This window comes from Jaculus jaculus, chromosome 7 (assembly GCF_020740685.1).
Source record: "Jaculus jaculus isolate mJacJac1 chromosome 7, mJacJac1.mat.Y.cur, whole genome shotgun sequence".
Classification (NCBI taxonomy): Eukaryota; Metazoa; Chordata; class Mammalia; order Rodentia; family Dipodidae; genus Jaculus; species Jaculus jaculus.
Window position 1 is genome coordinate 38,374,302 of NC_059108.1, and position 17,426 is coordinate 38,391,727.

The 17,426-nt window shown below is 47.8% G+C and overlaps 1 protein-coding gene across 1 annotated transcript in view; it reads right to left on the reverse strand.

Moving 5' to 3' along the window:
• Foxo3 (forkhead box O3) overlaps positions 1 to 17,426 on the reverse strand; it is a 119,154-nt gene that overhangs the window by 22,471 nt on the left and 79,257 nt on the right. Inside the window, exon 2 of the mRNA XM_004660615.2 lies at positions 1,301 to 2,736. Within this exon, the coding sequence (XP_004660672.1) occupies positions 1,336 to 2,736 (1,401 nt within the window). The 3' untranslated portion in view covers positions 1,301 to 1,335. The remainder of the gene's footprint in view (positions 1 to 1,300; positions 2,737 to 17,426) is intronic.

The following is a 17,426-nucleotide window of genomic DNA, read 5'->3' on the forward strand; positions in this document are numbered from 1 at the left end:
GCAGTTTTTCAAGCATTTCCACACACTCTGTAGATTTCCTTCTTGCAGTGACCCTGGGGTATAGTAGCAAGGGGCATCATCCTCCCTTTATAAAGGGGAAGAGGAGGCTTGAGGCCTGAGACTCTCATCATAGCAGGTGGAAAGCAGCAGAAGTGGGAAGGAACCCTCAATTCTTGGCTATAATCAAACATTTTTATTCACTGGGGTGGGGGTGGAATGGGCAGGGTCTTGTGAGTGAGCCCAGGCTGGCTTCAAATGCAAGATCCTCCTGCCTCTGCCTCCCAAGCGATGGATCTAAAGGCGTGCACCACCACACCCAGGTCACATCACAGTGCCTGCTCTTTAAGGTTACGAGAGCATAAAAATGCATGCCACCCTTTTATAAAAAAATCTGTCACCACTCACAGCCATGTCACTCTGTGTCTGACATTGCTTATCGATTGAGGAGTCCGTGACCGATCCTTCATATAAAGACTTGGTTTCCAACTTCATTCATTGTTTGTTAAAATGCTTAAATCCTGAGCACTCATGTCTAGCACTGAGCCTGGAAATACACGTTCTATAGTTAAATTAGAAACTATGCAAATAGTTACTTTATTGGGGGAATAAAAAAACAGAAGAATTACAGCAAAGACTGAGTGGATGCGTCTCTGCAGGAAAGTCCTTGTGCTGGGAGCCTTTGACCTAGGCTTCCCCTCCCTCCCCTGCCTTTCCTTCTGTACCTACCCACCCACCTGGTAGGAAATACGAGGAAGAGGATACAAAGAAAACCCAGCTCTCCAAATGTGCGTGTGTTCTTTTTATTTTTAAGTTTTATTTATTTGCAAGCGGAGAGAAAGAGAGAAGAGAGACAGACAGAATGGGCGCGCCAGGGCCTCTAGCCACTGCAAACAAACTCCAGATGCATGTGCCCCTTGTGCATCTGACTTACGTGGGTCCTGTGGAATTGAACCTAGGTCCTTTGGCTTCACAAGCAAGTGCCTTAACTGCTAAGCCATCTCTCCACCCCCCCTCACTTTTAAATTTTTATTTATTTATTTGCAAGCTGAGAAAGAGAAAGAGAAAGAAAGAAGAGAGATGGACAGAGAAAGAAGTGTGTTCTTTTTACTGGCAGTAAAGTTCTCAGTTGTGAGCAAACTGAAGGACACCTGACAGCCCTGTCTGGTCTGCGGGCAAAGCTCGGGTGAAACGCTGGGAGCACCCAATGGCTGCCCTGTTCTCCAGGGGCAGTGATGTAAAGAGAAGTCAGGCACCCACCCCCCAACCTGGTCACTGTTACGCCACAGCGTCGGGCACTGACCTGCTTTGCCCACTTCCCCTTTCCTCAGTGATCCTTCAGCCTGGCACCCAGCTCTGAGATGAAGCCTGCTTAGCACCAGTGAAGTTCCCCACGTTCAAACCAACAACATTCTGTGTGGAGATGAGGGAATCAAAGTTAAAATCCAACCCATCAGCATCCATGAGTTCACTGCGGATAATGGACTCCATGTCACATTCCAAGCTCCCATTGAACATGTCCAGGTCCAAGTCGCTGGGGAACTTCTCGTGGCCCATGACGGGAAGGTTTGCACTAGCTGAGTACAAGGAGGAGCCTGAGAGAGAGTCCGAGAGGGTTTGCATAGACTGGCTGATGGGAGACTGCTGCTGGTGTTTGGCTGACCCAAGGCTGCTGGAGTCACTCAAGCCCATGTTGCTGACAGAATTCGACAAGGCACGGCTGCCACCAAGAGCGCCCTGGGCTTGGTGCTGGTGGTGGAGCAAGTTCTGATTGACTAAACTCCCCTGGGTAGGCTGGGCAGCAAAGGACATCATTGGATCGCTGCGAAGCATCACGTTCCGGCGGGAGTTCTGGGCAGACACAGCGGTGCTGGCCTGAGACATTAAGGGGTCTGACTGGGTCATCATGACATCGCTGTGGCTGAGCGAGTCCGAAGTGAGCAGGTCTTGGAGTGTCTGGTTGCCATAGTGCGACATGGAAGAGAAGGTGGCTGGCTTGTTCTCCTGGATGGTCTGCATGGGAGACTGACGCAGGGAGTTCAGAGACGAGGGTCCGAACACAGTGCTGTTAAAAGAGCTGGTTGGAGAGCCCAGGCCAGAGCCCTTGGCGGTGTACTGGAAGCTGGAGCTCCGCTGCATGAGCCCCCCAGTGGGTGACGACTGGGATGATGGGAGTGTGATGTTGTCCAGCAGGTCATCCATGAGGTTATCAGCCAGTCCATCATTCAGATTCATGGTGCCCGCCATGTCAGTCAGCCTTGGCAGCTCCACAGTACACGGCTTACTTACGGAGGGGGACAGGCTAGCTGAGCTGCTGTAGAGCATGGGGGAGAGTGGCGCGTCATCATCCTGTACATCGTCCAACTCTGTGCTTGCTAGGATGGGTGACAGGCGACCACTGACTGTGCTGGCATTGGAATTGGTGCGGGAGCGGAAGTCTGTCCACGCATCCAGCTCATCACTGCTGCGGGACGTGGGGCTGCCAGGCCACTTGGAGAGCTGGGAAGGACTGTCATCTGCAGACTCGGGGGCAGTCTGCAGGGCTGCCTTCTTCTTGGCGGCACGGCCGCGGCTCTTGGTGTACTTGTTGCTGTTGTCCATGGAGACAGCCCGCCGCCGGGGGGCCTTCCCGCTCTTCCCCCCATCTGGGTTGATGATCCACCAAGAGCTCTTGCCAGTGCCCTCGTTCTGGACCCGCATGAATCGACTGTGCAGCGACAGGTTGTGTCGGATAGAGTTCTGCAGACAGAAGGGAATATGTGTGAGACAGGATGGTCCAAAACTGAACACACGAAAGAAATCACTGGGGCTGGAGAGATGGCTTAGTGGTTAAGGCACATGTCTACAAAACCAAAGGACCCAGGTTCGACTCCCCAGGACCACGTAAGCCAGATGCACAAGGGGCACATGCATCTGGAGTTTTGTTTGCAGCAGCTGAAGGGCCCAACGTCCCCATCATCGCTATCTGCCTCTTTCTCTCTCTCAAATAAATAAACGGAAAAAAAAAATTTATCAGGTTCTGGCAGTGACCTTGGGATGACTCAGACGGCATCATAGTGCTGGGAAGAAGTGAAAGAGGAGTGCTCAGCACTGAAGTATCTCTATCACACCTTCCAAGTCTCAGGGTCCATTGTGGAAGAGGTGACAGAAAGAATGTAAGAGCCAAAGGAAGGGTAGGACTCCTTCCAATATGCTCCTCTAGACACAAAATGGTCTGGATATCCATGACCTCACAGTGCCTGATACTACCTACACAAGACCATCATAATAGGAGGAAAAGGTCATGACATCAAAATAAAAGAGAGACTGATTGAGAGGAGGAGGGGACATGATGGAGAGTGGAGGTTCAAAGGGGAAAGTCGGGGGAGGGAGGACATTATCATGGGATATTGTTTATAATCATGGAAGTTGTCAATAATAATAATAATAATCAGGCTCCTCAGTTTTTAAGGCTGTCTCAATTCTAAAAAATATTTTTGTTTATGAGACATAGGGAAAGGAAGAAGGGAGGGGAATGAAGGGGGGAGGAGAGAAAGATAAAGTATACGGGTATTCTGGAGCCTTTTGCAGCTACAAATGAATTCCAAATGCATGTGCCACTTTGTGCATCTGGCTTTATGTTGGGTTCTAGGGAACTGAACCCAGGCTGGCCAACTTTGCAAGTGCCTTTAACCACTGAGCAGTCTCCCCACAACTCATTAAAGCCTTGTTGACACCCCAACCCACCCCTAGGGTCTTACTGTAGCCCAGCCTAGGCTGTTTTGAAATTCACTGGGTAGCTCCAGGCTGGCCTCAAACTCTCAGAGATCCTCCTATCTCTGCTAGGATTAAAGACATGCGCCACCATGCCTGGCTGGCATTCTTAGTTTTACAGGCTAAAGAGAGGGTTTTTTTTTTTTTTTTTTTTTTAAAGAGACAGCTGTATCACTTTCTTACTAATCACCAGCATTACCTTGGAATAAAGTCCAGTTAAATGGGAGACTCATGCCTGAGAGATGGAGACCATTTCATATGAAGGAAATGATGCAAATGTATAAACCCAGTGATATTGGCCCCCTCTAGATTCCTGTATTTTATTGTCCCATTATTGTATTTCCTACACTACAGTTCACACTACCAATTCTGTTAACATGCCATTCCCATACTTTACAAAAAACAAACAAACAAACAAACAAAAAACCCCACAACTCCCTGGATCTCTAAGTGTAATCAGTCACCCAGGTGGCCATTTCATTCTCTAAGGGCTCCTTCCTCCACAAGTAAAGAGACAGCACCTACCTCTTCTAACTGCTTCTATACACTCAGACGTAGTGTGAACCGTCACCTGTCTTTTCTAAGACTTGATCTCTTTCATCTATTTCTCACTCTCTTCCTCAAGTAAATAAATAAATAAAAATAAAATATTTTTTAACAAGGGGGAAGCGAGAGTAACTCCCATGGAGAGAGCCAACAAACACCATGGCACACAGGAGATCAAGACCAACAGCAGCAGGTGCCGGTTACGCTGGCAACATGCATCCTAGATGAAAGGTATTGAGTTTTCTAAGTCTTCTTCCAAAACGCAAAACCCCAGACTAATAATGAGAAAAATACCACAGAAAACCCAGTTAAGGGCATTTACAAGGCCTGTGCAGTATTCCTCAGGGCCATCTCAGCCAAGAACCAAAGGAGACTGGCAGTTATAGTTAATGTACTCTACACGGGGTTCTGGGACAGAAAAAGGAATCAGGAAAAATACAGGATGTCTGAATAACGTGTGTGGCGTTTAGATCAGAATAATGACAAATAATTGGTTCATTGGCCATGATACATGTATCAAACAGTAAGATGTTAAGAGGAAAAACTAAGGTCAGATGTAAAGGAATGTGCAATCTTTACAGGTTTTCTGTATACCTAAAGCTGTTCTAAAATAAAAGCTATTTAAAAATATTTTATTTTAATTTATTTGATAGAGAGGAGGGAGAGAGAGAAAGAGGGAGGAGGGAGAGAGGGAGGAAAAGAGAGAGAGAGAGAAAATGGGCACACTAGAGCCTCCAGCCATTACAAATGAACTCCAGACACGTGTGCCCCTTGTGCCTCTGGTTAACATGGGTGCTGAGAAATTGAACCTGGGTCCTCTGGCTTTGCAAGCAAACACCTTAACTGCTAAGCTATCCCTCCAGTCCCTAAAAGTATTTTTGTTTTTGTTTTAAATGAAAAGTGGGGCAAATATCCTGAAAGCCCTAATGATTGCACCAGCTTCAAGAATCCACCTCCTGAGCCAGAAGTGGCGCACAACTTCAACCCCAGCACTCGGGAGGCAGAGGTAGGAGGATCTCCATGAGTTCGAGGCCTCCCTGAGACTACATAGTGAATTCTAGCTCAGCCTGGGCTAGAGTGAGACCCTACCTGGGTGGGGGTGGGGGGAAGCCACCTCCTGGCTTAGTAGATACACCCAGTTGTTAGGGATGACCTTAGTTCAGTGTTATTTCTGCCACTGACCAACCATGTGCCCCTGAGCAAATCACTTTATCGATCTGCAGGATCCCTTCTTCATTATAGTCACGATCGTCTCCACCAGCCCCTTCCTGCCAGAGGTGCCGCGATCATGACCACGATACTGCACTTCAGAGGCCAGTCACGGTATGGGATGCAGAAGGACCCCGAGAGTTCTTACTGCTCTGAAGGCAGTGCAGAGTCCAAGGTGAGAAGTGCTCACGGTCTGGAGTAGGCCCCTTGCAATCTGCAAAATGCCTCATGGGTAAAAAAGAGGAACTGGTAGCATTCAACATCTGGACTACCACCTGCAAGCCAGATGAATTTTTTTTTTTTTTTACTTGCAACTTAAAAGATAAAAGACATTGTCTAAGTGCTGTATATTAAATATGAACAGTACTAAGAGTTACCATATTTTTTTGAAAAGAAATTGGCAATGATCAACTGTATTTATGTTGAAGATACAAATACATGTGTTCTACCAGAATGTTTTTAAAACACAGAAAGTCAGCAGGATTTTGTCACAAGTAAATAATTCAAAATACAGTGTTTCTTGTATACGTTACGATCCAGGAACAGCCAGCCACAAGAGCACGGCAGTCCCGAGCCACAGGCCAGCACTTCCACAACTGCCCTGAACACGCGCCGAGAAGGAAACAGGTAGCGTGCTGAGCGCCCCAAGAATCACGTGTTGCCAGGAAACTATGCAGCTTGCTTCCTTTTCAATCCTAAATTTTGTGGTTTTTTTTTTTAAATAAATTCAACAGTATGCTAATGGTTCGGAAACTGTATCTCTTTAAAAAGAAGAACACTTTCTCTGCAAAGCAGGTATGAAGCATGATCCTGGCATGCACTCGAAGGAAGTGTAAGGTGGCTCCACTGCTGACCACTGGGACGACTCAGTGCATGAGATGCATGTGTCCATGTCAGCTCCTGGGGAAAACAGTGGCCTGAAACAGAGGTGGGGAGCAAGCGCAGATTCCTCCCTGATCCCTCCCACCCAGCAGCCTCTTCACTCTGGATTCTGGGAATTTCTTCATCCAACGCCCGATGTGTACAAGGAACAATCTTATGTATCTAGCTATCCTGTCTTTAAAAAGCATTTGGGAAGCCGGGCGTGGTGGCGCACGCCTTTAATCCCAGCACATGGGAAGCAGAGGTAGGAGGATCGCCGTGTGAGTCCAAGGCCACCCTGAGACTCCATAGTGAATTCCAGGTCAGCCTGGGCTAGAGTGAGACCCTACCTCGACAAACCAAAACAAACAAACAAACAAAAAAAAGAGCATTTAGGGAACACTAATTGTGTGTGTGTGTGTGTGTGTGTGCGCGCACATGCATGCAAGTGTACATGTGCACATGTGGAGGTCCAAAGACAACTTTCAGGTCAGTCCTCCCTGTCCACCTCTTCGGAGGTAAGGTCTCTTGCTGTTTACCACTCCCCTTGCAAGCTCCCTGTTTCTGCCTTCCCTTTAAAAAAAATTACTTGAGAGAGGTAAAGTGGGGGGAAGGTTGAGAGAGAGAATGGGCACCCTAGGGCATCTAGCCACTGCAAATGAACTCTAGATGCATGTGCCAGCTTGTGCATCTGGCTTATGTGGGTCCTGGGGAATTGAATTGGAGTCCTTCGGCTTTGTAGGCAAGTGCCTTAATGGTAAAGCCTTCTCTCCAGCCCCTGCTGTCCCTTTTTGCGGCTGTGCGCTAGGGTTACATAAACCAGCCCCAGCTTCCGGCTTCTATTCAGAGTCTGGGGATACAAACACAGGTATGCAGTGTTGTGGGACAAGTGCTCTGTCCACTGAGCCATCTCCCCAGCCCTGGAAACAGTATTTTAAAAATGTATTTTACTAGCTGGGTATGCTGGTTCACACCTGTAATCAGCACTTGGGAGGCTGAGGCAGGAGGATAACAAATTCAAGGCCAGCCTGAATTACAGTATTTTTTTTTTAGGTCTATCTTACTGTCACCAATTCCAAACTTACTCAACAAAGAATCAAACATTTTATAGGATTCCAAAATGTCCGATATGGACTTCTGGACAGCCATTTATTCCTGACTCTAACCTCTAACAATGTATGTATACATAATTTTATACAATTACATGTTACAGATGCCTAAACTGAAGACAGACATTAAGCTTCTGTTAGGGCATGTGATAACAGCACAGGAACACCCACATTGAGGGCTAGAACCACAGGCAGCTGGGGGCAGGAAGGGACTATAACAACTGGTCCTCTGTCCAGGTCCTTAAGTGCAAAGTGAAGATCCAAGGGCCAGTCTCTGGGCCACAGGCTTGTGGTTCACTGTCTTTAATCCTTCTCATAAGCCTGCCACCATAGGAGGACAGCAGAGCCCTAATTTTGTACATGAAGATTCAGGCTCGGAGACAGAGTTACACGAGGTCCCACAGCTAGTGCATAAAGAACAAACAGGAATTGGGTTTTCTGACTTTAATGCAATGCTTTTTTTATTAACCCTTCAAGGGCCTGCCACCAAGTTACTCAGAAGGCACCATTTAATCACCTGGGTACTTCCTGGAGATGGTGTCTCCCTCAACACAGAACCATTTTCAGTCAGTGAGCCCCATGGCCCTCCCTCCACCTCCACTGGGCTTACAGACATGGTGACTGTCTTGCTCCCTTGGTAGCACAGGCTTGCCCAGCTTTAGTCAGGCAGCCACCAGGGCACCCCAAGGGGAGGGCAGTGGAGAACGTACTAACACCAGCTTCTTACACAAAGCCTACCTGATTCAAGGGGCGACTGGCTTTAGTCTTTGGCCAGACTTGCTTGACTCTCATTTTTGAGAGTTATTTACTAGTAGCAGAACGCATTCCTTGAGGCTTGTATCTGTAGAGCACTCAGACCGGTTTTTCCAGTACTTTACTAAGAAAACAAACAAAACTGGGCCACAACCATCCTGATAGGCCCCAATCCCAGCGGCCACCTCTTCATACAGGCTGGCCAGTCTTCCATCATAGGATCCATAATCCAAAAGGGGGACACTAACTAAGGCCAATAAACACGGCTCTCCTGACCATTACGGGTTTGAATGCCCTGTGCCCTGCCAAAGCCACATGTCTTGGAACGCATTCTCATGTCTTCCTCAGGGTAAGGGTTCGGACGGCTAACTTTTCCACCTACGTTTCTGTGAAGCAGGAAAGGGAGATGAAAACCTGCCAGGCAAAGCGGGCTGAGGCACTCCTCCATGTTCCTGACAAGCGCGCAGTGAGATGGCTCCTGGAAGGTGCAAATGGGCCCTCCCCTACCTCGCTTGCAGGAAAACTGCCATCAAAACATTCTGACTTTGAGTAATTCATGTATCATCCTACCAAATAACCTCAATGTCTGCGATTTCACATTAGTGCGGAGAATGGGAGCCAACCGCAACGAAGGAACGGTTCGGTAGACCTTGAGTTCTTTCAAATAGGACTGAGATGCACATATTGAAACACATCGTGAGCCAGCCGTGTTCACTGGCCAGAGAACTGGAGATGCGCTTTCTTCAAGGATACCAGGATCAGTTACATAATGCCCACAAGGCTTTTTCGGCACCAGCCAGGCCGTTCTGCCTCCACATTCACTCTCACACAAATGACCCCAGTCCTCCACTTAGTAATCAAGATTCTGATGAGATTTAAGAAAAGCAAAGCTGGGTGTGGTGGTGCACACCTTTAATCCCAGCACTTGGGGGGCACAGGTAGGAGAGTTTGAGGCCACCCTGAGACTATATAGTGAAGTACTGAATTCCAGGTCAGCCTGGGCTAGAGCAAAACCCTCCCTCGAAAAACAAAAAACAAACAAACAAAAAAGCAAGTATCTCTAGGAAGAAAATGCACCAGTTTTTCCTCAACACATAGAAGACTTCTAGAACGTTGAGACAACTCTCACAATGTGTCTAAGAAAGCTAAGCTAATCTCCCTTTCACATCCATGTCAATCTCACACCAAAGCAAGCCTGCGCAGGGGCAGAACCCTACTAAATGGGGCTAATTGAGCAGAGCTGGCAAACCTGCTCCTGTGGGACTGAGGGCCCCGTACCCTTCAAGGAGGCATGTGTGGTAGGTAGGTGCACGGATAGGCAGCATGCTGACTGCGCTGTGGGGCCACTGCTTAGACATGCCTTCCCTTGGCCTACCTAGAAGAAATCAGCATAAAGATGACTGCACTGATCAGAATCTGTTAATTATTTTCTTGCTGTTAACAGTTTTCTACAGCAAAATACGCCCATCGATGGTAAAGTGTTCATGCTCTCTCTACACATTTGCCAGCTGGCTGGGAAGACAGATGGACTCAAAACAGAGTAGAATTGGTCCACCCCTCACGTGTGGAGAGCCGGGCCTGCGAGGCTGGGGGGACGGCAGAGGAAGGCAGCGGGATGTTCAGGGCAGGCCCTGGCTCTGGGCTCAGGTTTTGTGCTAGAGCCCTGGTGCTTGCCTACAATCTGAACCCCACTTGCTCCTCTGGAAAACCAGGATCAAACATTCTTTCCACCTCTAGAATCTCTGTGAGGAGGAGGAGGGGGAGGAGGGAGAAGGAGGAGGGAGGAGAGGAAGGGGAGGAGGACTCGAAGGCCCGCAGGCCCTTTTCTCAGCTGAGTGCCCTGTAAGATCCCACACACAGAAGCAGTGACGTCACAAACCTTCGCCTACTGTTTTCCGAGCATCATGTGCTTTAAGCCAAAAGGTGAGAGGATGGTTCCTTCCAAGAAGGATTGCAAACTTGTGCAATGTTTAAAGGTGCTGTGCCAGTCAAGAGTAACTGGAAATTTCTTAACGGTTGCTATTCTCTGTCTACTCCAGCCCCTTCCAAGCCATGTTTACCTTGTGGAGACTGTCCACTAACCCAGACACCAGCTGCATGTGTGTTCCTTGGAACACAGAGCGGGTTTTGTCTGGAAGCAACATGTGGTATCATTTATCTTTCTCAGCAACAAGAACTCTACTCACTTTAAAAATAAAAAAGGAGTTGTGTAATTAACTCTTAAAAGCCCCCTCTTTTTTTTTATAAACACTATCCTCTCTTCTTTCTTTCTTTTCCTAGGCTGTCTACAGAGCAACAAAATGAACTGTGGTTGTCAGTTTTGGAGCCCACCAGCTCCTACCAGGTGACAGCAGGTGTTTATTGGTACTTAAGAGGGACTTGGGGGAGGCAGTACTCATCTGCCTCTCACACAAGACCAGAGTTTCAAGTGACCCTCAAGCTCAGCTTGTGGCGACTGACAACTCCAAATGAAGCTGCTGGATGCCTGGATCCCAGCATATACACCTGCTGAACCATGGGCAACCAAGGCTTCAGGGACAGGCCAGCGGACACAGTGAGTGTCTATGCACCAAGCTGGACAACTTCAGGATGCGGCTTGAGAAGGCACCTTTGGTTTACGGTGACGGGCTCTCTCAAAGGCCACTCCCTGGACAAGACCCTTGGTTACCCTTCAGTAGCAGAGCTTCACTCTGGCTGTCCACCATCATCACCAGGAGACTTTCAGCACCACACCCTATCCCAGAGCTGATTCCATGGGTGAGTAAGATACGGCATAGGCACACTAAAGCCCTCCGATTAGCCTCGTTGGCTATCGGGACCAGGAGCCTCTGAAATTTCCACCTTCATATTCCACGGGCTGAGAGTCCACTCCAACTTACTGACTCCCAGGTTTGGTGACAGAACCTGATACTTGAAGTCTCTGTTCCTCCCACTTACAGGACAAGGGAGACAACTTGGGATTGTATGTGTACAGTAGAATAGAGAAGTAAGTACTTTAGATAATTGAGGCCCAGATGTGCTTTTTCTTAAAAATGATCAGGCATGGAAAAGGACCTTTGACACGCTACTGGACAGGTTCCTCTTTCTGCCCTGTGGCGCTTCTTCACCAAGCACACAGTAACATGAAGAGGGACACACTGGGACAGCAAGCGATGCCTTCGTTCTCTTAGGCACCGTTAAAAGTCTAGCTGCCTTCTCTCGGCCACTGCATTTAATCTCCTTCAGTCTGGTATAAGACAACGAACCTGAAATTAGAAAAACATTCCACATGTCCATGCCTGAGATGGCCAAAAAAAAAAAAAAAAAAAAAAAAAAGCCTCTTAGCTTCAGGGAAAAATGTAAACAAGCCTTTGTTTTTAAGTTTCATCATCACTCTGAGGTATAAGGTTTCAGTCTTTCTCCACTCTTTTGTCCAAAAGTCAAAGTTTAAACTATGAAGGGACTTAAAATAAATATTGTTGGAAATCTGGCGGAAGGACTGTATTTCCCACTGGAAACAAGACTTCCCAGTAAATCTGCTGGCAATATCCTCCACCCACAGAGGTCGTCCTCTAGAAGTTAGCATTTGTTTTAAGTTGTCATCCAGAAAGCAATAAATAGCAGGTTCTAGTCACTCATCAGAAGGAGTAAAATCACAATCTGATGATCAGAATACCGAATGCAGCTTCCAGCAGGAAAGGCTGGATGGGCAGTGGATTCTGACCTCCACTGAACAGCCAGTCCCCAGAGGGGAGGCAAGTCCTCTTAACTGGAGTGGAAAAGATGGCCTCCACTCTATTGCACAGTTTTGCTAGGTTTCCTAGTGTGGATTTTATTTCACATCCATTTTGTTTTTCTTTTTTTCACTTAGCAATCTTCTTTTCAAGCTATTCCACAGCTGTTTCTGCTCTTGGAGGGCAAGAGGGAACATTCCATTCCCCCTGCCAAACCTGCACTTCCGGCACACGCAGACCCCTGGCAGTGTTGCAACCTCTGCCCACACCCACTCCCTGCAGCACCTCCCCACAGGGCAAGCAAGCTCTTCTACTTCCCACTCCCTGTCCTGCGCACAGACTTAGGAGGCATTTGTGGGTACAGTCAATGGGATGCCGGTCCCCAGAAAGCAAGGGAAAGGGCTGCATCTGGTCTCAGAGTCTTTGGACTTTGTTCTTCCCAAACTCCTCCCCTGATGTTGCTGAAACTCTTTCCTTCTCCCGAGACGGGCTTGGGAGACACATGCTACTGAATTCCCTTTTAGGATCATGCTCACCTATCTAGCTGAGAAACCAATGTACCAAGGAGTTAGAAGTCAAGGAATTACAGAACATTCTGGAAACTGACTCTGCAAGTTAGAAAAGAAATAGTATTAACCCAATCTTCATTTAAATTTAAAAAATAAGGCTCCACCCTTTTCCAGTTTGGAAATATATTGTGTGCGGCAATGGAGACTAAATGGGCATTGGAACTACACATCCAAAACTCAGGAACCATATTGAAGTTTAGAATAACTTTCATGATATTACACAAAGGATTAGGGCGGAGAGCTTGGTAAAAATTGACAATGGGGGAAGTGTGGGGCTATGAAATAGTAGCCCTAACTTTATAGTGAAAGGAAATGAAGACCAGAAGTGCAAGACCACACCTGAATTCATTCAGCCAGTGGGGTAGCAGTAGGGCTTCCAGAAACTCAGGTTACCTGGCCTTGAGATAAGAGTAATGCAACACAGAAACATAGTATCAGACCCAACAGTTATATTATCACACCAATCGAAGGGTTAGAAATACCAGGGTCAGGGCTGGAGAGGTGACTCAGTGGCTAGGGCACTCAAGTGCAAAGCCCTAACAACCCTGGCTCGATTCCCCAATACATACATAAAGCCAGGTGCACCATGTGTATGGCTCATGCACCTGGAGCTCGTTTACAGCAGCTGGAGACCCTGATGTGCCCATTCTCTCTCTTTCCTTGCAAAACAATAAAAAAAGTTTTTTAAAAATAAGGGGCACAACTGATAGACAATGCTATCCATCTCCTGCCTTTTCATTTAAATTTTTTTTAATTTGAGAGAGAGAGAGAGAGAGAGAGAGAGAGAGAGAGAGAGAGCACGCTAGCGCACACCAGGGTCTCTAGCTGCAGCAAATGAACTCTAAATGCATGTGCCACCTTGTGCATCTGGCTTACATGGGTCCCGGGGAAATCAAACCTGGGTCCTTTGGTTTTGCAGGCAAGTGCCTTAACCATCAAGCCATTTCTCCAGCCCTCCTGCCTTGTTTTATAACTCAAGGAAGAACAGTCTGCCTCTTCTAACATAAATCCAGCTTTTAAAACCAGGTACCATGCTTTACATAACATAACTCACTGGTATAATAGGGCTGGTCCATAGTACGGGTTCAAAACTACTCATTTAATCAATGAATTTGTGGCAAGGGTGCAGGAGCTACAAAACATCTAAACTACACTTACCAGTTAGAAGTGACACTCTGATTAGAAGTGACACAAGTGAAGATGGAATAAACTTCTGCTACTGCAAGTGCCTAAGACCCATCTGGGATGGGACACGAGCTGACTCCCAGCCTGTCTTGGGATGTTGCAGGTCCCTTATTACTAGGGACTGAGGGCAGCTCGTAATCCTCAGAGGCAAACTCAAAACCCTCACAACACACCCTGATTCCGAGTTTACTCCCAGCAAACACACAAGAAAGTAAGAGAAATCCAAGAGTCCATTCCACCTGCATTCTAAAGCCAACTGCCGCATTTGCTGCCTGCCAGGATCAGTGCTCCATCCCTGACTCCTCTGATCTGATCTCATTTTCACCACAAGCTTGGTGGGAGGAAACTGAGGCGTAGGAAGGTTAAGCAATATTTCAAGTAGGTGTTGGTGCTGGAAATCCGGCCCGAGGCTAAGCCCGAAGTTCTCCTCGTGGGGGACCATGTGCTTCCCTCTGGTTACGGCGCTGGCAGAGGAGGGAGAGCAGGAATCACGGAACGCGAAGCTGTGGGGACTTCTCGGTCTATGTAACCTGACTACAAGTTCTGTACGTGCTCGACTGGCAAGTGGAAAGGCGGGGACACGACAAGCCACAGAGCAAGCCTTCCTGGAGCCTGATCTGTCCATGTGCCAGAGCAAACTTTTTAGAACTGGCAGGCAGCTCTTTCCCTGCCCCTTAGACGTGTCTGCAGTAGGGGAACTACTGAGAGGTCCAACCTGTTCTGGGATCACCATTTTTAGCCGGCAACCAAACATGATTCTAGCCATGAGCTACTGTTAAAGCCTTCCTTAGTGGCTTCTGTGCCCAGGGTGACTTAGCCCCCGAGTCAAGGCAGTAGTACCTGGCTAACCCTGGCCGGCCTGTAATCAGACCTTCAAACAGCTCGCACCACCCTACAAACCCTTAAGCCACAGATACTGGGCAAATGTCTGCTCGTGGTCCTTGCTGGGATGAAGCTTCACTGGAAATAGGGACTTCTCTATATTACTTAAAACGTAATTAGTCTATTACTGAGCCAGAGGAGATTAGATTGCTTTAGAACTACTAGAGTCTTAAAATACGGAGTCTTTTGCCTGCCAAGCGACAGCAGTCAGGATGTTTCTGTTTAACCTCAATTAAAAACCCTGGTGGAAAACGCGCCAGGGCTGCGTGTGTGTACCGTACTGTTTGTCTTCTGGCGACAGGACCTGCCACAGCAGGCATCACGGCTAGCATGTGCACGCTGACGGGGTGGCTATGGGGGTGCTGAGCGGGCAACGTGAACACCCAGAGCACCTGACATCTGAACTCCAAGAAAACGGCTTCTCTGCTCTTAGTTTACAGTCTCTCCCTTCCCGTGAAGTTTACTGGCTGTCGCATCACACAACACAACTGTTTCCAACTCCTTAGATGTTACAACTCAGAAACTTTTTTTTTTTTTTTAAATTTTCAAAAGCAATCCATTCCTTTTTCAGTAGCTCTGAAATAACATGCCAATGTGTGGGCACAATCAAAGAGCTATACACAGGCTCCACACCCCAGAAAGGTCGGGAGAGGAGACACCTTCCTGACTTAAAGGAGGAAAAAAAGTATTTACAGAAAGTACACGTGTGCTTGTGTGAGGAATACGCTGTCTTCCAAGTGCCAGTGATCAGGACTCTAGTCCCCTTACCTCACAAGCCAGGGCCATATACCAGGGGATGACATGCTGGCAACTACAAACAAAACCATCGGTGACTTCTTCCCAGGACTGAAGAGCGTAAGCGGACAGCTGTGGAGGGACTCGGGTCAACAGCTCCCGTCTCCCCCACACCTCTCTGAAGTGCAGCTAGCCATGAGCCCGAGGAGCTGCCTTCCACCCTGACCTGATCTGCACATGCAGTATTCACTGTACTGGTTTTACCAGGTTTTCTTCTTCTTCTTCAAAACCACAGGGTGCAGAAGTGGACGGAGACCAACATAACGACACTGCTAAGCGCTGGAGTGAATCAACCCTCAATTCAGGGACGCTCCTGGGCACCAGTTATACAGACAGATGGGCACATGAGCAAAGGGCACTTCTACCAGCTACAGAGCCACACACTCAGTCCATTTTCCTGGGAAACATTCCACCAGGCCACTCAAATCTATACATTTCAATGGAAAATCTAGGCCGTTCCCTGAGCTCTGAGGAGTGCAGGAAGCCAAGCATGCACGGGCTAAATCAGCTTTGCTAAAAGCCACAACAGGAATGCAGTGCACTGGCCTCTGGCTCACGGCATGTCACTGCTAGGTAAGCTTGGTGCACCCGAAGTGGAAACACCAGTTTCCAATAGCAGCAGCAGATGGAGGAGGGTACCAGTAGGGAGCAGTAGTGGAAAGAGTGGTAGCTACTGCTCAGAGGCAGTAGGAATACTAACAAGTGGCCAGGAGAGTCATAAGAAACCTATAAAAGCTGAACACATAGCAGTAGGAATGGAAAATTCCTATGAGTGGGTGTTTCAAAGGCTGCAGGAATTTAGAGCCAGTTCTTTTAGACTCCATCTATGGCTAGAGGTGAGAGAAGGGTGTAAGTAAGAGGAGGAAGTCAGACCATAAGAAGGGCTGGGTAGTGGGCCACCTTAACAGCCAGCAGGTGCTGACAGTTCACTAGGGCTCACTGGTCCCTCCCTGCACCCTGGCTGTCAGTAATTCTAGGCCCTTCATGAGAATACAGGGAACTCCTGGCCATATAGCCATCTCCTTGGTAGTGGCTAACCTGGCAGGTTAAGTCCTTAGATTCTCTCCTTCAACTTCCTTGAAGCCCAATCGATAGCTCCTGATATTCCCAGCTCCCATCCCTTAGGCTGCTCATGTGCTAACAGAAAATGTGGGACCTAAGGCTTAAATTATCGTACAGATGGTGGGGTGGTGGGGAGATTAATACCTTTACATCAAGGGAGGAAAAGTACACAGAAATAGATGTCGCTGAGCCATTTCTCAGGCTCAAAGGTATCATCAAGTAACACAAGTCCAACTCTTCGGTATCTTGTGAAAGAACACTGCCTGTGTTACTGCATGTTTCTCCAGAAACAAGTCCATCAGGCTCTTTCAAGCAGCTATGACCTCAGCAGCCTTCCCAAGGAGGAAAGAGGGCCAAGCCATGATGGTAATCTGTGCACAGAAGGAGAAGTGAGGTACCAGCTTCTTTAAAAGGAACACATGCTTCCAGGGTGTCCCGGACACTGCAAGCCTTGAAAACAAATTACAATGACCCTTTGTTCTGGACTATCTTTCAAGATATCTGCAGTTACATAGTAAACAGCCTTGAAAGATAAGTAAGTGATAGTGTCTCCTTTCAGAGCAAAGGGCAGACATGCTTATTGCCTATTAGAAAAGATTTAAGATCCTAAAGTAAGGATGTCTGGACTACCTACAAGATGCACAGGCATCAACTTGGGTACGTTTGGTTTAGACCCCCAGCCCCAGTGGCACCTGGAGACAGAGAGGGAACTGATGCACAATGCACTGTTGCTAGCCAGTAATTGAACACACAGGAGGCTGTAGCAGGAGGATGGATCAAGAGTTCAAGGCCAGCCTGGGTTTACATAATAAGTTCCAGTCCAGCCAGAGCTACAGAGAAAGATCTAGTCTAGCAAAGAGGAAGAGAGGAAAGGGGGTGGTGGGAAGGAGGGAGCTGTTGCTGAGCCATGAGGAAATGATAAATTCCTGTGCCTCTGACCCAAGAGTCCCATGGAGGGAAGGTCCCACTTGAGTCCTTGTAGCTTGTGATAG